The sequence below is a fragment of the Vulpes lagopus genome, chromosome 22 (genome assembly GCF_018345385.1).
Source record: "Vulpes lagopus strain Blue_001 chromosome 22, ASM1834538v1, whole genome shotgun sequence".
Classification (NCBI taxonomy): Eukaryota; Metazoa; Chordata; class Mammalia; order Carnivora; family Canidae; genus Vulpes; species Vulpes lagopus.
In genome coordinates, this window is record NC_054845.1 from 26110499 (window position 1) to 26132445 (window position 21947).

Here is a 21947-nt window from a genome sequence, read left to right on the forward strand (position 1 = left end):
GGGGGGGGGGGGGGGGGGGGGGGGGGGGGGGGGGGGGGGGGGGGGGGGGGGGGGGGGGGGGGGGGGGGGGGGGGGGGGGGGGGGGGGGGGGGGGGGGGGGGGGGGGGGGGGGGGGGGGGGGGGGGGGGGGGGGGGGGGGGGGGGGGGGGGGGGGGGGGGGGGGGGGGGGGGGGGGGGGGGGGGGGGGGGGGGGGGGGGGGGGGGGGGGGGGGGGGGGGGGGGGGGGGGGGGGGGGGGGGGGGGGGGGGGGGGGGGGGGGGGGGGGGGGGGGGGGGGGGGGGGGGGGGGGGGGGGGGGGGGGGGGGGGGGGGGGGGGGGGGGGGGGGGGGGGGGGGGGGGGGGGGGGGGGGGGGGGGGGGGGGGGGGGGGGGGGGGGGGGGGGGGGGGGGGGGGGGGGGGGGGGGGGGGGGGGGGGGGGGGGGGGGGGGGGGGGGGGGGGGGGGGGGGGGGGGGGGGGGGGGGGGGGGGGGGGGGGGGGGGGGGGGGGGGGGGGGGGGGGGGGGGGGGGGGGGGGGGGGGGGGGGGGGGGGGGGGGGGGGGGGGGGGGGGGGGGGGGGGGGGGGGGGGGGGGGGGGGGGGGGGGGGGGGGGGGGGGGGGGGGGGGGGGGGGGGGGGGGGGGGGGGGGGGGGGGGCGGGGGGGGGGGGGGGGGGGGGGGGGGGGGGGGGGGGGGGGGGGGGGGGGGGGGGGGGGGGGGGGGGGGGGGGGGGGGGGGGGGGGGGGGGGGGGGGGGGGGGGGGGGGGGGGGGGGGGGGGGGGGGGGGGGGGGGGGGGGGGGGGGGGGGGGGGGGGGGGGGGGGGGGGGGGGGGGGGGGGGGGGGGGGGGGGGGGGGGGGGGGGGGGGGGGGGGGGGGGGGGGGGGGGGGGGGGGGGGGGGGGGGGGGGGGGGGGGGGGGGGGGGGGGGGGGGGGGGGGGGGGGGGGGGGGGGGGGGGGGGGGGGGGGGGGGGGGGGGGGGGGGGGGGGGGGGGGGGGGGGGGGGGGGGGGGGGGGGGGGGGGGGGGGGGGGGGGGGGGGGGGGGGGGGGGGGGGGGGGGGGGGGGGGGGGGGGGGGGGGGGGGGGGGGGGGGGGGGGGGGGGGGGGGGGGGGGGGGGGGGGGGGGGGGGGGGGGGGGGGGGGGGGGGGGGGGGGGGGGGGGGGGGGGGGGGGGGGGGGGGGGGGGGGGGGGGGGGGGGGGGGGGGGGGGGGGGGGGGGGGGGGGGGGGGGGGGGGGGTGGGGGGGGGGGGGGGGGGGGGGGGGGGGGGGGGGGGGGGGGGGGGGGGGGGGGGGGGGGGGGGGGGGGGGGGGGGGGGGGGGGGGGGGGGGGGGGGGGGGGGGGGGGGGGGGGGGGGGGGGGGGGGGGGGGGGGGGGGGGGGGGGGGGGGGGGGGGGGGGGGGGGGGGGGGGGGGGGGGGGGGGGGGGGGGGGGGGGGGGGGGGGGGGGGGGGGGGGGGGGGGGGGGGGGGGGGGGGGGGGGGGGGGGGGGGGGGGGGGGGGGGGGGGGGGGGGGGGGGGGGGGGGGGGGGGGGGGGGGGGGGGGGGGGGGGGGGGGGGGGGGGGGGGGGGGGGGGGGGGGGGGGGGGGGGGGGGGGGGGGGGGGGGGGGGGGGGGGGGGGGGGGGGGGGGGGGGGGGGGGGGGGGGGGGGGGGGGGGGGGGGGGGGGGGGGGGGGGGGGGGGGGGGGGGGGGGGGGGGGGGGGGGGGGGGGGGGGGGGGGGGGGGGGGGGGGGGGGGGGGGGGGGGGGGGGGGGGGGGGGGGGGGGGGGGGGCAGCCTAATGTGGGACTCAATCCCCGGACCCCAGGATCACACCCTGAGCCGAAGGCAGACGCTCAACCACTGAGCCACCCAGGTGTCCCTGTCCTGGTATTCACTCCGGCTCAGCATTCCTCCCCTGCTCAGGTCATTCCCACCTTCTCTCCCTCCCGGTTCTTCAGACAGGCAGTAGTTGGGGGCTCCCAGGGGTATGGACCCCTCAGCTCTCTCTGCCCATGGGGAATAATGCACCCCTTACCCCACCCCCCAAGGGTCTGGACCAGATTGGGATTTTTCTAAAGAGACTTCCCAGGGAGCAGGAAGGCAAATCTTCATGACACCAAGGAGCCACAGGTGGGCTGCAGTGCAGGGAAGACCTTGGCCCGTCCACAGCTCAGCCACGGGCACGTTTGCCAGCCAGCTAGGAGGTCAGCTTTGCTGAAACAGCCTCTTTCTCTGGGAGTCTGTCCCTGACTCCTCTCCTGGGCACACAGAGGCGCAGTAATCACAGCAACAATAAAAGCTAACACATATGAGTGTTTGTCATATGTTAGACCCATGTGAAGCACTTCACATGCCTCTTAATCCTCTCCAAAGCCTAGGAGCTTCGTATTGTGGTTTTCCTCAATTTATAGACAAAATATGGTCCAAGGTCATCCAGGTACTGTCCCTTGTCCCTCCAGAAGCTCTCACTACTTAGCTGACCTGAAGGAGTATGTACAAGACCCCAGGTGGGACGAGGGGCCGGGGAGGCTGACACACTTCCGGGGTGTGCCCTGTTTGCCTTGACTTTAGATCTTTTGAGACTGTACATTTTGTGTTTTTTGTTTTGTTTTGTTTTGTTTAGGATTTTATTTACTCATGAGAGATACAGAGAGAGAGAGAGAGAGGCAGAGACACAGGCAGAGGGAGAAGCAGGTTCCATGCTGGGAGCCCGACATGGGACTAGATCCCTGGTCTCTAGGATCAGGCCCTGGGCTGAAGGCGGCACTAAACCACTGAGCCACCTGGGCTTCCCTTAAAAAACCTTCTTAAAAAAAGATTTTATTTGTTCATTTGAGAGAGTGAGAGCGAGAGAGAGAGCAAAGAGCATGAGCAGCAGAGAGGAGCAGAGGGAGAGGGAGAAGCAGGCTCCCTGAGGGAGCCCAACTTGGGGCTCGATCCCAGGACCTCAGGATCACGACCTGAGCTGAAGGCAGATGCTTAACCAACTGAGCCACCCAGGCGCCCAGAGACTACACCTCTTGATTGAATGTTATGTTCAATCCCAGGAGTCTCTGCTCAGGTCACTGGATCCTGTCACTTGCCCTGTGGTGCCTCAGAGGGAATGGGCATTGCAGAATCTTAATCAGTATAGAATCTTAATCCATATTTGTTTTTATTTTATTTAACAAATGCTCATAGAACACCTACTTCGTTCCAGGCCCCGCTCCAAGTGGTTTAGAGACCTATGACATAGCTCGCAAGCATATTTCATAGTCAATGAAAGGAAAAGATAGCACTACACCCAGGGAAGATGATACTGAACCCAAAGAAAATTCCTGAAGGCATGACTTGGGGTTCTCCTTCCCACATCTGACTGAGAAGAGACAACCTTCCACTCTGCTCCCCCCACTGGCAGCACCAGCCCTCATACACGCCGTCCCCTCCCTCAGCCAGTCAGTGAGCCGGGGTTCCCACACACCCATGGCTATCTCTGTCCTCCCTCCAGATTTCCCCCCAGTCTTCCACATCAAACTCAAGGACCAGGTGCTGCTGGAGGGAGAGGCAGCCACCCTGCTCTGCCTGCCGGCGGCCTGCCCCACACCCCGCATCTCCTGGATGAAGGGTAAGAGTGCTTCTCTCACGGTGGTGGGGAGTAGGCAAGTGGCCCCAAGGCCAGGGGATGCTCAGGGGAGGTGGCAACCCGGGGCAGGGGGGGCTGCTGCAGGACCCCATGTGCTGTCTCACTCAGCAGCCCCCTGTGCTCCTCCCGGCCCCTAGACAAGCAGTCCCTACAATCAGAGCCATCGGTGATCATCGTGTCCTGCAAAGATGGGCGGCAGCTGCTGAGCATCCCCCGGGCGGGCAAGCGACATGCTGGGCTCTACGAGTGCTCAGCCACCAACGTCCTAGGCAGCATCACCAGCTCCTGCACCGTGGCTGTGGCCCGTGAGCCTGGGGCAGGGACTGAGGAGGGCAGTGATGGCACGTGGTAGGGTAGGGCTGGAAGGGCCCCCAGCTGCATAGAGGGGCTCACTGGGGCTCCCCTCCTCTTGCCAGGAATCCCAGGAAAGTTAGCTCCTCCTGAGGTGCCCCAGACCTACCAGGACACGGCGTTGGTGCTCTGGAAGCCGGGAGACAGCCGGGCACCTTGCACGTACACGCTGGAGCGGCGGGTGGATGGTGAGGGCAGTCAGGCTGGTGGGAGGAGGGGGTGGGGGACGGAGGCGCACAAGCCCTGGGGACCATCACCCTCCCTGGGCTCCTCACAGCCCGGGGGGCTTGGGCCACCTTTCCTGTGGCCTCAGCCCCTCCCCCATGCCGCCACAGGGGAGTCGGCCTGGCACCCCGTGAGCTCAGGCATCGTCGACTGTTACTACAACGTGACCCACCTGCCGGTTGGTGTGACCATGAGATTCCGGGTGGCCTGTGCCAACCGTGCCGGGCAGGGGCCTTTCAGCAACCCCTCTGAGAAGGTCGTCGTCAGGGGCGCGCAAGGTCAGTGGGGCAAGTAGGGGGGTGGCCAGAGAACAGAGGGGCCCTGAGCACCCTGGTTTCACCAGCGCGGGGCAGCAGGTGATGATTTTCTTTGTCTTTGCTTAGATTCCTCAGTCCTGCCATCTGCTGCTCACCAAGACGCCCCTGTTACCTCAGGGCCAGCCAGGGGCCCGCCGCCTCACTCTCCTACCTCACTGGCCCCATCCCCGACCCCCACCCCAGCTTCCACTCCTGCTCCCGCAGCCCCTCCGCCGGCTGCTCTCAGCCCCTCGTCTCCTCCAGCACCCCCCAGCCAGGCCTTGTCCTCACTCAAGGCTGTAGGTCCGCCCCCCCAAACTCCCCCACGAAAGCACAGGGGCCTGCAGCCTGCCCAGCAAGCAGAGCCCACCCCACCCAGTGCCCAGGCCACCCCGAGTGAGCCCAAGTCTTCCGTCCCTGACACTGGGACCCCAACCCCAGCCTCCACCCCTCCGGGGGCGAAACCAGCGTCCTCCTCTACTCCCCTGTACATGGTGACCTCCTTTGTGTCTGCGCCCCCAGCCCCTGAGCCCCCAGCCCCCGAGCCCCCTCCTGAGCCCAAGGTGACTGTACGAAGCCTCAGCCCGGCCAAGGAGGTGGTCAGCCCTGCTGTGGGTGGTCTTCCCAGCTCTCCCAGTCCGGAGGCCACCACTCTTCGACAGGGGCCCCCGCAGAAACCCTACACCTTCCTGGAAGAGAAGGCCAGGCAAGTGGGTCCAGGAAGGGGAGGAGGACAGAGGGGGGAGCGAGTGGGACACAGGGAACACAGGCATTCAGAGAGAAGACCCGGCTGCCCTGGACGGGGCTGAGGAGGGGCTGAGATCCAGGTGCCTGGCATGACTGAGTTCAGATTTCCTCTGTGGGACACGGTGCTAAGCTCTTTAACACGTGATGTCACTTATTCTTCACAACTCAGAGAGAGAGAGAGAGAGAGAGAGAGAGAGAGAGAGAGAGAGAGAGAGAGAGAGACCACTATTACCATCCCCTATTTCACAGATGGGAATACTGAGATGGAAAGGTTATAGGATTGGCCTGAGGTACAGAGCCAGTGAGGGGCGGAGCTGGGACTCTAACCACAGTTCCTAGGACTGAACTTCAGGGGCCACACTCAGAACCACTGCATACTTGCCCCCAGAGGTCCCTGTTCCTTTCCTCTGAGTGTGTGGTGTGTCCGCCCCGCCTCCCCCACCCCACACACGTAGGGGCCGCTTCGGTGTGGTGCGAGCATGCCGGGAGAACGCCACCGGGAGGACGTTCGTGGCTAAGATCGTGCCCTATGCGGCCGAGGGCAAGCGGCGCGTCCTGCAGGAATATGAAGTGCTGCGGACACTGCACCACGAGCGGCTCATGGCCCTGCACGAAGCTTACATCACCCCACGTTACCTCGTGCTCATAGCCGAGAGCTGTGGGAACCGAGAGCTCCTCTGTGGGCTCAGCGACAGGTGCCTGGGCCTTCTGGGAGGTGGGGGGGGGGGTGAGGGGCAAGAGTAGGGGGAGCCGAGCTGGGGTGTCACCTGCTTTGCCTGGGCACTGCCCCCACCCCCAGGTTCCGGTATTCAGAGGACGACGTGGCCACCTATGTGGTGCAGCTGCTGCAAGGCCTGGACTACCTCCACGGCCGCCACGTACTGCACCTGGACATTAAGCCCGACAACCTGCTGCTGGCTCCTGACAACGCCCTCAAGATTGTAGACTTCGGCAGCGCCCAGCCCTACAACCCCCAGGCCCTGCGGCCCCTTGGCCACCGCACAGGCACGCTGGAGTTCATGGGTGAGGGCGCTGTGCCAGCCAGGCTCCGGGCTCGGGGTTCTACCCAAGGGACAGCGGCCAGGGCTCACTCCCTTCACCCACACAGGTGCAAGCACCCAACTCAGTCCTCTCCGTGCATCTTCTTTTTTTAGTTTACCTTCAGGATAGCCCTGGAGATTGGCATAACGTTACCCTCATTTTACAGACAAAAAAGAGGCGTGGCGAGGTTATGTATTTGTCCAATGTCGGTTATAAATGGTAGAGCCAGGGTTTGGTGACACTGGACAGAGTCAATGATTAACAGATACATAAGTAAGGTAAACCAGCTACCCTTTAGCCACCTACTAAGTACCTGACGTTCATTAGCTCTCCTCCTTGGCGTTACTCTACAAGCCACCCTTCACGGATGAGGAAGTGGGAGAGCCAGTCAGGTGTAGTCCTCGCCAGCCTCCCAGAGCTAGAAGGCACCGGCCTGGGATCAGAACCAGCCGGGCGGATCTCCAAGGCTCTTTGCCGTGGGGTTGGTCATGATCTTGGTGAATGGGTGTCCTGCCTCTGTGCTGATCTGAGGAGCTAGTGACCCCAGTACCCAACTGTTCCTCCCCGGTTCTGGGGACCCCACCATTCAGTACCTGGGCTGGTTCCTCAGGTGGCCCACATCTCCCCCCGGGGGCCACCCCCACTCCCATCCGGCCTGCTGGGTCCAGGGCTTGTTGCTTTGGTTGTACCCAGGGTCTCGTGACCTGGGCATCGCCCTGCTCCTCAAGCCCCCAGGGGCCTCCCCTGTCTCTCCCACTCCCCTGCCATCAGGAAGCTTCAGCTTGGCCTCTGTCTCCTGTCAGCTCCTGAGATGGTGAAGGGAGAACCCATCGGCTCTGCCACAGACATCTGGGGAGCAGGCGTGCTCACTTACATCATGTGAGTGCCCTAGGACGCACCTTCCGCCTCTACCCTGTCCCTCTCAGCCTCCCCAACATGGCGCGTGTGCAGAGCCCAGGCATGCAGTAGACCTGTCTCTGAGCACTGTGCCCTTCTGAACCCCCACACCGACGTCCCCCTGGGGCTGTGAGCTGACCTACAGTCCACATGTGTCAACTGAACTGTCTCCACAACAGGCTCAGTGGACGCTCCCCGTTCTATGAGCCAGACCCCCAGGAAACAGAGGCTCGGATTGTGGGGGGCCGCTTTGATGCCTTCCAGCTCTACCCCAACACCTCCCAAAGCGCCACACTCTTCTTACGAAAGGTCCTCTCAGTACATCCCTGGTGAGTAGGCCCAAGCTTGCCACCCCCCCCAGCATTACCTGCCCCCCACTGCTGCCTCAGAATCCCAAGCCCAAGCCAAAGATCCCCCAATTCCTCCCTGGCCACCACTAATATACCGCTGTTGCTATCACTAAGTGGTTGTTCTAAGCCCACCATTGGTGCTTCTAAAGCCCTGTGAGGTAGGCCGAGTCACCTTCCCCATTCCAGAGATGGGGAAACTGAGCCCAAGTTGGCCAGGATCCCTGGCATGGGGTTGTGAATGGGACTGGGACTTGGGTCGGCGGGAGGCAGAGCCTTCCAGGCTCACTGGCCCTGGCCGGGCCTGGCAGGAGCCGGCCCTCCCTGCAGGACTGCCTGGCCCACCCGTGGCTGCAGGACGCCTACCTGATGAAGCTGCGCCGCCAGACGCTCACCTTCACCACCAACCGGCTCAAGGAGTTTCTGGGCGAGCAGCGGCGCCGCCGGGCCGAGGCTGCCACCCGTCACAAGGTGCTGCTCCGCTCCTACCCGGGCAGCCCCTAGCGGCTCGGACCACAGCCCGGCCTCGGGCTTCCACTCGGGGTTCCGCTGCGGCCGCGGGACATTCCAGGGCCCATCCAGAGCCAGGTGGGCCCGGGGCTTCGGACATCACCAGCAGCAACATCCAGCCGGGCTATTACCTCATGGACCTGCAGGGACAGAGGCCCCGGGCTTTGCCGATGCCACCCCGGCCAGAGCCTGAGGGCGAGACCCATGGGCCGGGCTGGGTGGGGTGAGGGCGCGGGAGCAGAGGAGCAGGAAGGGCAAGAAGGGAATGGGTGAGAGGTCAGGAAAAGAAGCCAAAGGGTAGGGAGAGGAGACTTGAGGAAGCTTCTGGGGGTAGCGACGGTGTGTCCGGGGAAGAACGGACTGGGAAAGGTATGAAGAGCTGGAGAGGAGGCAAAGGAAGGAGCTCAGGGTGTTGGGGCCACGGGCTGGGAGTGAGTGTTGGTGAAGCAGGGACAGGACATGGAGACAGTGCTAGGGAGCCAGAGCCAGCATGTGAAGGAGGGCAGTGAGGTGGGGCGGGGTGGGGGTGGGGGGAGAGGACCTAGGTTGGGTGGGAGGGGTGGGCTAGTTGCCAGCATCCCCAGAAGGAGAAGCTGGAGGGCTGGGAAGAGTCAGGAGGCAGGGGTTACTGCAGCCAGCGCTTTCCTGTCCTCCCCCTGTCCCAGTGGATGCAGCTCTGAACACTCTGTGCTGGCCCAAGGAGGTCCCCACCACCCCCTGTGGCCTTCGCCCTTCCTCCCATTCATATTTATTTATTTATTGACTTTTATGAAATTTCCCTTCCATCCAATTCCTATTGCCCGTGTTGTCCAGACCATCCCCTCACCCCAGCCATCCAGCTGTCTGTGCAGCTGTTTGTCTGTCACAAGGAAAATAAAAATGGCAAGCAGCAGGACCTACGTGTGGTCTGTGGGGAAGGGAAGGCTGGGGGTACGGGATTGCCAGGGGTGCCAGCACGAGGGCATCTCAGCCTTCTCTCAGCCAGTGAGAGCTTTAACAAGGCTCCTGACCCTGACCCTGCTGGGCGCTCACCTCTCCTTCATTCCTAGAGGGAGGAGGGGCTTCTGCCTCTGCACCAGAAGTTTCTGAAGGCCTGGCAGGACTCCACCACTACCCTTTAACCAGACTCTGGTGGCCCCCACCTCTTTTCACATTTGTCATTGCAACTTGGAATGCGCCAGCCCACACCCCAAGGCTGGCGCGGTCCCGGCCCGGAGACAGGCTGGCTCTGGTCCTGGCCCCGGAGCAGGAGGGGTTTCATCATGATGACTGGCGAGATCGCGATGACGGGGCGAAGCGCCACAGAAGAAACCAGGACAGCTCCAGCTCCATGCTTTGGTGTTCGAGCACCGATTGGGGCACGTGGGGCATCAGCTGCGCGAGGCTCTGGTCGCTGTGTCTGCTGAGATGGGGCCACAGACGAGCATCTCCTAGAGCCAGGGGACACACGCACCTGGACATCCCTGTCCTCGTGGCATGCCAGGGAGTCTGATGGGTGCTACGGCTGCCTGACTGCAGCTGCTCCCCTGCAAGACCACAGACTGGCTACTGGGTCCTACAACTGAGCTGTCCTGCCCAGAGGTGGAGGCGAGGGGGGAGCCAGTTCTCCTTGTGTCCAGGGAGGGGGCTGTTTCCCGCCTCTCCCCCAGCTTGGGAGCTCCGTTCCTGGCAAAAGGAAAGGAGTACAGTCTCCTCCCACCCGGGGCGGAGAGGGCTAGCGCTGGTGTGTTGCTGATTGAGGTTGAGGGTCCCTTGGCTCTGGCCCAAACACCCTTTTGCCCAACCTGGCCCAGCCCAGCCTCTGTGGCTTCTCAGGACCCCAGGGAAGAGGCAAGCCCCATCATCATAAAATAACAGGCTGTTCAAGCCAGCTGGAAGGGACTAGAGGGACGTCTTGCCCACCTGTCACTTTAGCGATGAAGATATACAGTTTGCCTGTGAGAATCTTTAATCCCCTACTCACTGCAAGTGTTTTCATATAAAAATGAGGTGCCTGAACTCATATCTTGATAAATGGTAAAATTCCTCTCCCGTCCCCACTCTGATCTTGAGCTCCCTTCCCATCTCCATTGAAAATGGCATGTGAACTGCTTGTTCCAAACCCGGAGGAGCAAAGGTAATTTATGTCAGCAGAGCTGTGTCAAAATTGCTCTGATCAAAAGGTGACAGTGCTCTACACCTGGGCAGGCAGTTACAAGGTGTGGAAGCAAGGCTCCATCTGGTGCCCTAGGTTGGTAGCCGGGACTCCAGGAAAGTCCCAGGGCGGCAAACCGAACCCCTTCTTCTCCCAGGCAGTCTCATGCCCCTGTCTACTAGTTTACCACCCAAAAGGGGCTTGGGCAGACCTAGAACTAGAGAGTCAGTACTAATGCCCATCCCCGGGGGCAGTCAGACCCAGCCCAGTCAGACCCTATCGTGTCACATGGAAGGAAGTGAGTGGGACTAGGTGGTAGGACCCGATGCTGTTCTCAAAAATCTTTACCATCCTCTCTAGATTGATCTCAGGTTGCCGCCAGGGGGCACAGTGCAGGAATGACAAGCCTGGATTCCGCGGGCTGGGGGAGTAAAGGCTTCTGGATGGGTCCTGACAGCCACACTGCCCCCTCATGACTGGCTGGATGGACAGTGAAGTCCCTCCGGTACTCTGGCTTCATTCAGGGACACCTCACAAAACTCGCTCCCTTTAACTGACAGTGTCCAGGGAAGGGCATGTTGTCCAACTGTCTGGGGACTGACCCAGAGGGTAAAGCTGCTCCAGTGGGGAGCTGAATCTCTTGCCAGCCTGGGCCCTTGTCTGGGACTACCAGGAGTGGGATAGTTACCCCCTGCCCTGGGAGGGGATGGGGCCACATCCAGCTGCCCAGCTGTCCGGGTGCTGACATGAAGTGCACCCCAGAGCTGCTCAGGTTTCCCCCTCGGGCCTGCCCCAGCGGCTGAGCCAGCATCCCAAACATCCTCAGGCTAAATAAGGAGCCCCGGCTTGGGTCAGGGGGTGGGGCTGGGGTCCCTGGGGGGCTTGGGGCAACCACGCCAAACAAGGCAAGGAGAAGAGCGATGTATAAAACCAGGGCCCTGGGCTGAGCACCTGCCCGTGCTCCTACTGTGCCTTCCCGAAGGGCTCTGTTCCACCTGCTACCCAGCTAGTCCACCCAAGTCCGGAAGTCCACCGGCCCGCGGTGAGTCCCTATTCGCAGACGTTCCCATTCCCAGGGACGCTCTGAATTGACAGGGGAAAGGCTGAATGTCAAAGTCTCTGCGTCAGCCTAGACCCCATGTCTGTTTTGCACTCCCCAGATGTCCAAGGCAGCTCCCGCCAAAAAACCAGCGGTTTCGGCCCCGCCTCGGGGATGTACCCTGGATATCAACGACCCCCAGGTCCAGAAAGCGGCCATTCGCATCCAGGCCTCTTACCGGGGCCACAGGTGAGGGGGCCTGGGGCCATCAGGAGGAGGGGAGCTGGAGCTGCAGAAAGCCAGTGCTGCGTGAGGGTGGGTGGGCGCTGGGCAGTGTTAGCCACCCGCTGGGGTCACTGGACTCAGGAGAGCGCTGCGAGCAGGTGCAGAAAGGTGGCCGACAAGAGTAAATCCTCTCTTCAGGGTAACAATTCAAGAGCAGGCCCCTCCTGCCCCACTCCCACATTTATTTTTTTTTTAAGATTTTATTTATTCATAGAGACACACAGAGAGAGAGAGAGAGACAGAGGCAGAGATACAGGCAGAGGGAGAAGCAGGCTCCATGCGGGGAGCCTGACCTGGGACTCGATCCCGGGTCCCCAGGATCACGCCCCGGACTGCAGGCGGCGCTAAACCGCTGCGCCCCTGGGGCTGCCCCCCCCACCCCCACATTTAAAGTTCTAGTGGGCGGCGGGGCGGGGGGGCGGGGGGTCCCGGGCCCTGACCGCGCTCTCGCTCTCGGATAGGTCCCGGAAGGAGCTGCGCGAGAAGGGGCCGCCACGCGTGCTGGAGCCGCTCAAGGACGTGGTGCTGATCGAGGGCAGCGCGGCCAAGCTGACCTGCCGCATTTCGGCTTTCCCCGACCCGTTCATCCGCTGGAGCAAAGACGGCAAGGAGCTGCGCGACGGGCCCAAGTATCGCTACGTCTTCGAGGACCCCGACGTGGTGGCCCTGGTGGTGCGCGACGGCGAGCTGGCCGACCTGGGCCAGTACAGCATCAACGTCACCAACCCCTTCGGCCAGTGCTCGGACTCGGCGCGCATCCTCGTGGAAGGTACGCGCGCCCCCTCGGCGGCTGCACCCGCGGAGCGCCCCCGCCCTCCGCCTCCCCGCGGCGCGCGCGCTCCCCGCTGGGCCTGGCCGAGTCCCGGAGGCGCCGGGGGGGGGGGGGGGGGCCTGGCTAGCCCTCCCCGCCTCAGCACCCCGTCCCCCCCGCCCCCCGGGACTGCAAGTCCGCTGTGGGCTCCGACCACCCCGACTCCCCCGCCCCAAGGTCACAGCGAGCCAGAAGCAGAGCCAGGGGAGGGCGCAGGTCTCCGGGCTCCCACCCAGGGGCTGCGCACTGCCCGGAGCGGACTCGGGGCACCGAGAGGTGTACCCCGCTCCCGGGCTTGCGCTCATCCCACCGTGGGAGGGAGCAGGGCTGCCACGAGTCCGGTGTAACCCCAGAGAGGCCAGAGTTGCCCAATGTCCCACTGCGAGCTTAGATCCATCTATTTAGGGCCGGGTATTATCCGGGGGAACAGGCCCCTGCCCCGCCTCACCCCTAAGGACCCTCGCCGGGTCGCACGCCCTTTCCCTCCTTCCAGTCCCTGCGAAGATTCAAAAGGGACCGGATAACACTAAGGCGCGCAAAGGCGCCACGGTGACGCTGACCGCGGAGATCATGGGCGAGCCTGCGCCGGACGTCGGCTGGACCAAGGACGGGGAGGACATCGAGGAGGATGACAGGCGAGGGCGGGGACCTGCCGCTGGGGCGCAACGGGGCCCCGAGCCTCGCGGGCCGGGCTGGGGGCGGGGAGGGCGAGGCAGGCCCGGAGCTGGCTGACCCGCCTGGCCCCGGGGGCGGTAACCTGACCGCGGCGCGCCCTCCGCACCCCCCTCTTCCCGCCAGGGTGTTCTTCGAGATCGGCAGTACCACCACGACGCTGACCATTCGCCGGGCCACGCCCGAGGACAGCGGCAAGTACGAGGTGTACGTGGAGAACAGCCTGGGCATGGACCAGAGCTTTGCTCGCGTGGACGTGGCCTGAAAGGAACCTCGGACCTCTCGCCCTGGCTCCCAGCCCCGGGGTGGGCGGCACCCACGACCTCCTCCGTCTTGCTTAATAAAGCTGCTCTCTCTGACCCTCCGCCTGTCTGGTCTTTGCGGACGCCGCTTCCTCCGCGCTGCGCTCGCACCCACGCTTCCTCCTGATGCACACACCAAGGTCGCGGAGCCTTAAGGTCGGAACGTCTGCAGAGGGCCTGGCCCAGTGCTCGAGCGCACAGACTGGAAACCTGAGCTAAGCTCTCGCCGTCCGGGCTCCTTCGCTCCCGGCGGGGCAGGCGCGGGAGCTTAGGGCTCCGCCTTCTCCTTCCCCGCGTAGCTCAAGCCCCACCCCCTCGCGGCGGTTCGCGCCCTCGCCACGCCCATCCCGAGGCTGGTCACACCCCCTCTCGTCTCTGGGCCCGCCTCTCCGTGACCCCGATCCTACTCTCCGACTCCTGGGCCCAGTTTTTTTTTTTTTTTTTTTTTTTTTTAATTTATTTTATGATAGTCACAGAGAGAGAGAGAGAGAGGCAGAGACATAGGCAGAGGGAGAAGCAGGCTCCATGCAGGGAGCCCGGGTCTCCAAGATCGCGCCCTGGGCCAAAGGCAGGCGCCAAACCACTGCGCCACCCAGGGATCCCATCCTGGGCCCAGTTTAGACAGTTCAGGGTCCGATTCGTAGCTCCAAGCCTGTGCCTCTTAGGCCCCACCCCTTTTCTCTTTAGCCCCGCCCCTAGACACATTGGCCACGCCCCCTGCTCTCCCATAAGTCCCGCCTCCCTCCTCTCGAGTAGTTCGGAACGGCTACGGGAAACTACAGGATCGTCAGAACTACCATTCCCGGCATACTCCGCGGGGCAGTTCTCGCGAGTCGCGAGAAGACACGTGCGCGGAAGGAGCAAGCGGGCTGCAGAGCTGGCATAGAGGGTGCTAGTGGTAAAGGTTGCTGCGGAGGGGCGGCCCGAGGGGTGAGGGCAGGGCCCGGCGGCCCCGCCGGCCTTCCGAGGTCCCTCGTGTTAGTGCCGCCGCCCCTGGCTCCGCGAGTCTAAGGGGGATGAGACCGAGTCAGTTGTGCCCCCGAATCCAGGTTCAGCGCCCATTGGCCGGTAGCGGGCGGGGAGGCGGATCCCGGGTCTGCGCTTGACTCAGGGTCCGCCGCCTCGAGGTCGGGTGTAGGAGTCGAGCATTTGCAGGGGTTTTGCTCGGACTTGGGATTCATCGGTGCCGATCGGCGTGAACTTCATTGCTTGGGATTCATTCCCCGGATTGCAGTTAAATAGCTGGGGCTCCCCCAGGATCCGAGACTCAGCGGTCAGGGCCCACTGTTGGGATTCAGGGCTTAGCGTCTGTAAGCCTAAGAATGTAACAGTTGGGAATCAGGGAGTTTGGGGTTTTTTTGAAGTTGGGGACCTAAGAGATGTATTGCTGAGTTTCCGAGCTTGCTGAATTTGTTTATGGCCAGAGGGAAGTCTGTTGGGTAAAATTGTGTCAAGGTGCGAATCTCAGGAACTAGGAGAAACAACCCCTGTGGGGTTTTAAGGCCAGTTGGAATCTGGGTTGGGATTTGAGATGTATGGGATCTGGGAGGCTTGTGTCCGAGGAGGGACTATATCGAATTTGGGATTTACATCCTGTGAGAGGGCTAAGTGTTGCCCTCTAAGGGTTTGGGGTTTGCTTGGGATGCGAGTGGGGTTCCCCGGGCTGGGCTGTGGGATCTGAGCCTGATTTCTCTGTTGGGATTTGAGGTTTAGGTAGCAATTGCCATCATGCTCAAAGCTGTGATCCTGATTGGAGGCCCTCAAAAGGGTGAGGAGCCCAGGGAAAGGGGTAGGGAGGTGGGGCTGGAATGGCCCTGTGGGGGGCGGCGGGGGGGGGGGGGTTGGAGGCAGAGGGAGGCGGGAAGCTGCAATGTGCTTCTCTCTCCTTTCTCAGGGACTCGCTTCAGGCCTTTGTCTTTTGAGGTGCCCAAACCCCTGTTTCCAGTGGCGGGGGTCCCTATGATCCAGCACCACATTGAGGCCTGTGCCCAGGTAACCCCACAGGCTCCCCGCTCCCACCTCCCGTCCCGCTGTCTCCTTCATGCTGTATTGCCCCCCCTTCCAAACGTGCCCTGTTCGCACCAGGCATAACTCCAGGGATTACCATTTATAAATGACAGCGTGAATGGTGTCCGCCGGAGTTGTGCAGTGCAGCTGCCCTGCTGTCTTCGCTAATCTGGTCTCTCATCTGGCCTCTTCTTCTTCATATTTCACTCCTATTTTTAAAGCACGGACTGTGAGATCAGGCAGGAATCCTAGAGACCATTTAAAGCTGTAGCCTGAGGAACCTGAAATGATAGCAAAGCACGAACTCAGACCTTTGCTCACGGTGGAGCTAATTTCTTTATTGCTTTTGGCATTGGGACAGGCAAGGTTTTATCTGAGGCCAGTCTCCGCCTCTGCTATAAGGACTTGAGTACATTCCTCACCTTTTCGGAGCCTTGGTTTCCTTACTCATCAAATGGGGGTGATTCAACCTACTTTGTGGGGTGCAGGGCTTATAGATGATGTTCGTAAAGTGCCTCGTGCAAAGTGGGCACTTGATAAATGGTACCCTTATCTCATGCTGATCTCAAGCGCAGATTGACAGATAATAAATACGGGGTGGGGTGGGGGGGATGAATGGGTTATCCTCGCATGCAGCTTGGTAAGCAGAATCTTTCCTACGGTGATCCTCAGGTACAGGGTGGGCTGGGGGGAACCACAGAATCATAAAAGATTGAAAGATTAGGGACAGATTCCTCTCGCTTCCTTTTTGTCTGGAGGAAGACACAGGCCAGAGTGCTAACGTGAGTGCCCAGGGGCCCCACAGCTCAGACCAGAACTGTGGTCTCTGGACCAGGGGCCAGTACCAGGGGTTTCCACCAACATTCCTTCCAGTCAGAGGCTTTATCCTCCCAACTTCTTCCCTTGTTTTCAGGTCCCTGGGATGCAGGAGATTCTGCTCATTGGCTTCTACCAACCTGATGAAGCCCTTACCCGGTTTCTAGAGGCTGCCCAGCAGGAGTTTAACCTTCCTGTCAGGTGTTTATATGGCGGTTTCGGAGGGTGTGGGACCCCCCGAGGCCTCAGTTCTCGTGAGGGGGTTGAGTCGGCATTTGGCAGACTGCACCCTTAGACGCTAGGAGGGGTCTTATTCGGGCATCTCTGAATCCCTGAGTACATTGGCCTCCAGCCAGTGTACTTCTGGGAGCAGGAGGGGTCTGATGCTCAGGCTCATGCTTTCTGCCTCCTCCCATCTCACTGAGCTGGTTCTGGGGTCCCTGGGGGGACAGGTACCTGCAGGAATTTTTGCCCCTGGGCACAGGAGGTGGTCTCTACCATTTCCGGGACCAGATCCTGGCTGGGGGCCCCGAGGCCTTCTTCGTGCTCAACGCTGACGTCTGCTCCGACTTCCCCTTGAGTGCCATGTTGGCTGCCTACAGACGCGAGCCTCACCCTTTCTTGCTGCTTGGCACCACGGTGAGGGGGCCAGGAGGGCTGGAGGGTGCAAAGGGGGTGATCCGGAGGAGTCCTTGGAATGCAGAGTGTCAGGGAGGCAGGGGCAGCCCAGAGAGTCGGAGTGGGAATGGGCATCGACAGGGAGATGTGCCAGAAATCCCAGCACGTAGCGGAGGTGGCGGCGGAGCCCCTGAGCCCTTTGGCTGCTCGGAAGTAGGGAGGGGGGAGGGCAGCTGTCAGTTCTCCCCCTGCGGAAGGCCTGTCAGTGGCAGAAATACGTGCCAGGTGCTCTAGGGGAGGGAGAGAAAGAAAGAAAACAGACCTTGCTGCCCTAGAGCAGGCAGGTCATCGTTGTGGCGTGTCTGTCTTTCAGGCTAACAGGACACAGTCCCTCAACTACGGCTGCATTGTAGAGAACCCGCAGACGCACGAGGTGAGCGAGGGACCCGGCTGGCAGGGGTCTTACTCTGTGTCGTCATGCCCCCGCCCCTCTGCCTCCGGAGAAGGCTGGAGTGCTATTGGTGGGCTCCAGTGCCGTCAGACAGGTGGGGCATAGCCTTGGTTGTTCATCTTCTATCCTTTCTAGAGAGGTTGGCAAAGAGCAAAGGGTAACGTTAATCTCCATGGGTGCAGCGCCCCGGAGATGTACGCACAGTGAGTGTGCTGAGGGAATGCAGCAGGAGGCCCACCCCAGCCTTGCCTGGGCGGGGGCGGGGAGAGCTCCCTGGAGGAGGCAAGGCCAGAGCTGAGTTAAATTCCTGTAGATGAAGGACGGGAAGGTGGTACAGGTAGAGGGAACAGGGTATGCGAAGGCACAGAGGCGGGAAACCATACAGGGCCCCGAGAATTACAGAGGTGGGAGTGTCATCAGTAAGGCAGAGGGGTCTCAGTCCTTGTTTGTGAAACTCCCTGCCCCTGAGCCTAATGACTTTCACACAGCCCTTTTATTTGTTCAAGCTTTATTTTTATTTTATTTTATTTTTTAAAGATTTTACGTATTTATCCATGAGAGACACAGAGAGAGAAGCAGAGACACAGGCTGCCCGCTGAGCAGGGAGCCCGATGCGGGACTCAATCCCAGGACCCCGGGATTATGACCTGAGCCGAAGGCAGACGCTTAACCGACTGAGCACGCAGAGGCCCCCAAAATACACTTAAACAGACACACAAATATGTGTCTTTTTTTTTTTTTCAAGTTTTATACTAGGCACTAGTTAGATGTGAGAGAAACAGAGCTAAAGAAATGTAATCCCTGCCTCTCAGGAACCCCTGTCAGTGGGAACGACAGTCAAAAATCAACCATTGCAAATGACACAAGGGTCACGGCCAGGTGTGGCCAGAGCCCAGGGCTGCCCAGACCTAGAAGCTCACTGTAGGGCAGGGCATGCACAGGCTCACGGAGAAGTGGCGATGTCGACTGGATTTCGGAGGCTGAGTTTTCCAGATGAATCACTGAGAAAGGGCTTCCCAGGCACAGGCATGCGATGGCAGTGAATAGTGTCCTGGGGGTGCTGGGAGGTGAGGAGAATTGGGAGGGAAAAGACAGGCAGTTGGGACTTACCTGAAGGTGAAGGGCAGTGACTCTGCATTTTAGGAAGACGACAGCCGGGAGTACCTGGCGACCTGGAAGGTCTTAGGGGATGGTGACGGGGGCCCTTCCTCTGCGGGACCTTGCCCTGTCCTCAGGTCCTGCACTACGTGGAGAAACCCAGCACGTTTGTTAGTGACGTCATCAACTGTGGCATCTACCTCTTTTCCCCGGAAGCCCTGAAGCCTCTTCGGGATGTCTTCCAGCGGAACCAGCAGGATGGGCAATTGTGAGGCGGGCCCCAGGGCCCTGTAACCCCAAGTCGTCCCCCCAGTCACAGCAGCCCCGCCCCCAGGCTCCGCAGGCTCCCTCTTCACCTGCTCACCTTCCTCCTCCCTTTGCCTTTCCACTTGTCATCCCCAGCCAAGCCTTCCTGTCCCCTCCCCTTCTAACCTCATTCTGTCCCTCTTCCTTATCCATCCCAGTTCCTCCTCTGTCACTGCCTGCCCACTCCCCTTCTGGTCCATTTCTCTCAAGCCCTGAGTGTCCCGGAGACGTCTTTCAGAACAGACGGCAACACACACACTTGGGCGCACACACACTCAGGCGCAGAGACCTGCAGAGAGAGAGAGAGAGAGAGACACACACACACACACACACTCACACACACACTGTCAGGCTGCGGCTCCCCCACCACAGCGCAGCACCCAGAGCCCTGCTGGCCACAGTCCCCCCCCCAGGTCCTCCTTGTCAGCCGGGAACCCTGCTCCCCCCTCCCAGGTCCTGGCCTTGGCTCCCGCCTCCCCCCTAGCTCCCCATCTCATGCCCCGCTCACTCCCATCCATCTCTGCTTCTCTCTCCATCTCTCCTGGCCTCTGTCTGTTTCTGCTGAGCTGGCATCTCTACCATCTCTCTCTCTCCCTCTCTTTCTGTGACTGTCTCTGCCCTCACCAGCTGTCTTCCTCTGGGGTGAGTGTCTGTGTTTCATTCCATCCCGTGAGAGGGCGGGTGACCGGAGGTGGGGTTCGGAGGAGTGGATGGGGAGAAAGGATAATGGGCGGGGGTGGGGGAGAAGCTATATCTGGGTGAACTCCCTGGACACGGGGCAGAGTTGGGGTATGGGTCCATGCCCAGGGATCCCCTGGGATAGCACCCCAGCTCGGGGTGGAAGGGTGACGTGGGTAAGCCCACTGGGGAGAGTTTCCTGGGACATGGGCATCCCTTTGGAGAAGATCTGGCCAGGCCTGGAGAGGGAGGGGGTGGGCTTCCCTCAGATCCCTATCCCTGGGACACCGTGGTGGTGGCCTCCCGGGTGGGCTCAGCTGGGGAACTGATGTCTGCATCTCCTCTGTGCCAGGGAGGACTCTTCGGGCCTGTGGCCAGGGGCCGGCACCATCCGCCTGGAGCAGGACGTGTTCTCAGCCCTGGCCGGGCAGGGCCAGATCTACGTCCACCTCACTGACGGTATCTGGAGCCAGATCAAGTCTGCAGGGTATGCCTCTCTGAGGTGGCTGGGGCACCTGAGAGTTGAGACTTTTCGGGGGTAGGCACTTGCTGGGCCCTGAATCCCCTGCTCCACTTTGTGACCCCACCCCCCCAGCTCAGCGCTCTATGCCTCCCGCCTCTACCTGGGCCAGTACCAGCTCACGCACCCAGAACGCCTGGCCAAGCACACCCCTGGGGGTCCACGAATCCGAGGTATGCCCCCCCACACCCCCTTCCTCATCATTGCCCCCCAGCCCCCTCTGAGCCATGACTGCTGACCTCAGATTCAGAGGTGAAGCCCCAACCCTTGCCCCCACTGAACCAGGTATGGTTTGGGGTCAACGCCCCCAGATCTTCTCTTCTGCTTCTAGGAAACGTTTATATCCACCCAACAGCTAAGGTGGCCCCGTCGGCAGTGGTAAGTGGTGGGCCAGGCTGTGGGTACGGGTGGGTTGGTGCCGAGAACTTCTGAGCTCCCAGTGCTGGGCTCTGCTTTGCATTGCCCCTTGTGTGGCCCCAAGCAAGTCTCTGCCCCCTTGCCGGTTCTATGGTTCTATGAAGGGGTTTGGGTTTGGATTAGGGTTTCTTCGAGGCCCTGAGGGCTTAGGGTATATGTTTCTCTCTACAGCTGGGCCCCAACGTCTCCATTGGGGAGGGGGTGACCGTGGGCGAGGGTGTGCGGCTCCGCGAGAGCATTGTCCTCCATGGAGCCACGCTGCAGGTAGGAGCTGCACAAGCAGCACGACCACCCCGCCCCCCCACTCCCTGCTGCTGCCCCTTCTCCTCCATCTGCTCATACCACTGTGTTTGGTAGGAGCACACGTGTGTTCTGCACACCATCGTGGGCTGGGGGAGCACCGTGGGGCGCTGGGCCCGTGTGGAGGGTACCCCCAACGACCCCAATCCCAACGACCCCCGAGCGCACATGGACAGTGAGAGCCTCTTCAAGGATGGGAAGCTGCTGCCTGCCATCACCATCCTAGGTACGGCTTCCCAGGGAACTGGGACTCCGCAGGTGATGGCCTCGCCCTGTGGGGGTTGCCCGTGCGCGCACGTGCACACGCACACATACCCGAGTGCATGTTTGTTTCTTCCTTCAGCAAACGTGTACAAAGTGCCTGCCGTGTGCCAGGCTGGGAGCACGAGGCCAGGGCGCAGATGGGCAGGGAGGGATTCCTGCCCGATGGCAGTGGCCCCAGCTCCTTGCCTCTGGCCTTCCCCTCCCCATGGTCTCCTCCTGGTCCCCACTGCAGGCTGCCGGGTCCGGATCCCAGCTGAGGTGCTCATCCTGAACTCGATTGTTCTGCCCCACAAGGAGCTGAGCCGCAGCTTCACCAACCAGATCATCCTCTGAGGGGGGGCTGCCAGGAGGCCCCCACCCCCCAACTCCCAGCCGCTCCCCTTGAGGCTGCCGCCTGCTTGGCCAGCCTCCATCCGGGAGGACCAGAGGAGAGGAAGCCCGGCAGGATCGCCACAGGCCAGGAGCGCCCTGGGTGGCCGGGGGACTCCTGGCCTCTTCACCCTCTAATAAACCCCGGTGAACCTTGGAGCCAGCACGGACTCTGGCTTGTGCCTGGGCTGGGGGTGAGGGTGGAAGGGGGGCAGCTGAGTCAGGCCCCCCCACATTAGCATTTAAATTGGAGTCGTTGCTGCGGGCTCATGAATAATGAATCTGGAGCCCTGGTGAATCTCCCCCTCCCACTGCCTTTAGCCTCTCGTGGGCTCTGCTTGGGAGGAAGGCCCCCCGAGGCTCCCGGCTCCCAGCTCCCAGCCTGTCTGGCCCCTGCCTTAACCCCTGCCCCTGCGCTGCCGGCTTGCCCGCCTTCCTGTTCCTCTTCACTGGGCCTGGCTCGGGCTCCGAGTGTAAGGATCCTGAAAGGAAGGGTGAAGGATTCCGGTAGGGCCACGGGGTGCTGGCGGTGGGCTCGGCTGAGCGCCACAGGCCTGCTGTTGGATCACCCGGTGGTTGCTTTCCTCAGTTCCTGCCCAGCCCGGCCCCAGCCTGTTTTCCGCTTTGCCAGCTCCATCTGCTCCTAGCCTGGCTTTTGGCGGGGTGGGGGTTCTCCCCGCCTGAGGCCTGGTGGGTGTCTGTCTCCTACTCCCCTGGCCAGTGGGGCAGACCTAAGCTGGTACCGGACCCTCCCAGAGCGCAGTGGGGGGGCCCTTGTGCTGGCCACCTCCCACTGCCCTGGCTCTGCCCTTTGGGAGGTCTCAGTCTTCTCCACATTCCTGGAGCCCCAGAGAAACCCAACCATCTA

The 21947-nt window shown here is 63.4% G+C and overlaps 3 protein-coding genes across 13 annotated transcripts; all 3 read left to right on the forward strand.

Moving 5' to 3' along the window:
• The first annotated feature begins 2903 nt into the window (after window positions 1-2903).
• On the forward strand, window positions 2904-8887 carry LOC121480779 (striated muscle preferentially expressed protein kinase-like). The gene is made up of 10 exons (XM_041737683.1): window positions 2904-3560; window positions 3716-3883; window positions 3995-4117; window positions 4265-4432; window positions 4538-5156; window positions 5653-5892; window positions 5997-6220; window positions 7042-7117; window positions 7315-7464; window positions 7794-8887. Exons 1-10 carry the CDS (start codon window positions 3419-3421, stop codon window positions 7984-7986), a joined length of 2103 nt encoding a protein of 700 aa, XP_041593617.1. The 5' UTR covers window positions 2904-3418; the 3' UTR covers window positions 7987-8887.
• A 731-nt stretch (window positions 8888-9618) lies between these two features.
• Window positions 9619-13297, forward strand: SPEGNB (SPEG neighbor). The gene is made up of 5 exons (XM_041737486.1): window positions 9619-11168; window positions 11287-11414; window positions 11912-12219; window positions 12755-12896; window positions 13060-13297. The coding sequence occupies exons 2-5, from the start codon at window positions 11287-11289 to the stop codon at window positions 13196-13198; spliced, it is 717 nt and encodes a 238-aa protein (XP_041593420.1). The 5' UTR covers window positions 9619-11168; the 3' UTR covers window positions 13199-13297.
• A 752-nt stretch (window positions 13298-14049) lies between these two features.
• On the forward strand, window positions 14050-21236 carry GMPPA (GDP-mannose pyrophosphorylase A). Of its 11 annotated transcripts, none has more exons than XM_041737659.1 (14): window positions 14050-14133; window positions 14943-15003; window positions 15130-15227; window positions 16156-16259; window positions 16511-16697; window positions 17050-17109; window positions 18363-18493; window positions 19159-19173; window positions 19562-19696; window positions 19805-19902; window positions 20061-20107; window positions 20318-20410; window positions 20504-20672; window positions 20943-21236. In XM_041737659.1, the coding sequence occupies exons 2-14, from the start codon at window positions 14964-14966 to the stop codon at window positions 21041-21043; spliced, it is 1278 nt and encodes a 425-aa protein (XP_041593593.1). In that variant the 5' UTR covers window positions 14050-14133; window positions 14943-14963; the 3' UTR covers window positions 21044-21236. The 11 variants fall into 11 exon arrangements, with proteins under 11 accessions (XP_041593593.1, XP_041593587.1, XP_041593588.1 ...); XM_041737653.1 differs by having other exon boundaries at window positions 14074-14690; XM_041737654.1 differs by having other exon boundaries at window positions 14074-14690; window positions 14949-15003.
• Window positions 21237-21947: the final 711 nt, after the last annotated feature.

What these genes read in the sequence shown, in the direction of transcription:
- LOC121480779 (XM_041737683.1), top strand. Translation starts at nt 3,419, where the DNA reads ATGGCTATCTCTGTCCTCCCTCCAGATTTCCCCCCAGTCTTCCACATC. An exon ending in TTCCTGGAAGAGAAGGCCAG is followed by an intron (nt 5,157 to 5,652) that starts GCAAGTGGGTCC and finishes CCACACACGTAG; the next exon opens with GGGCCGCTTCGGTGTGGTGC. An exon ending in CTCTGTGGGCTCAGCGACAG is followed by an intron (nt 5,893 to 5,996) that starts GTGCCTGGGCCT and finishes CCCCACCCCCAG; the next exon opens with GTTCCGGTATTCAGAGGACG.
- SPEGNB (XM_041737486.1), top strand. Translation starts at nt 11,287, where the DNA reads ATGTCCAAGGCAGCTCCCGCCAAAAAACCAGCGGTTTCGGCCCCGCCT. An exon ending in GCCTCTTACCGGGGCCACAG is followed by an intron (nt 11,415 to 11,911) that starts GTGAGGGGGCCT and finishes GCTCTCGGATAG; the next exon opens with GTCCCGGAAGGAGCTGCGCG. An exon ending in GACATCGAGGAGGATGACAG is followed by an intron (nt 12,897 to 13,059) that starts GCGAGGGCGGGG and finishes TCTTCCCGCCAG; the next exon opens with GGTGTTCTTCGAGATCGGCA.
- GMPPA (XM_041737650.1), top strand. Translation starts at nt 14,252, where the DNA reads ATGAGACCGAGTCAGTTGTGCCCCCGAATCCAG. An exon ending in AGTTGTGCCCCCGAATCCAG is followed by an intron (nt 14,285 to 14,948) that starts GTTCAGCGCCCA and finishes TTTGAGGTTTAG; the next exon opens with GTAGCAATTGCCATCATGCT. An exon ending in AGCCAGATCAAGTCTGCAGG is followed by an intron (nt 19,697 to 19,804) that starts GTATGCCTCTCT and finishes CCACCCCCCCAG; the next exon opens with CTCAGCGCTCTATGCCTCCC.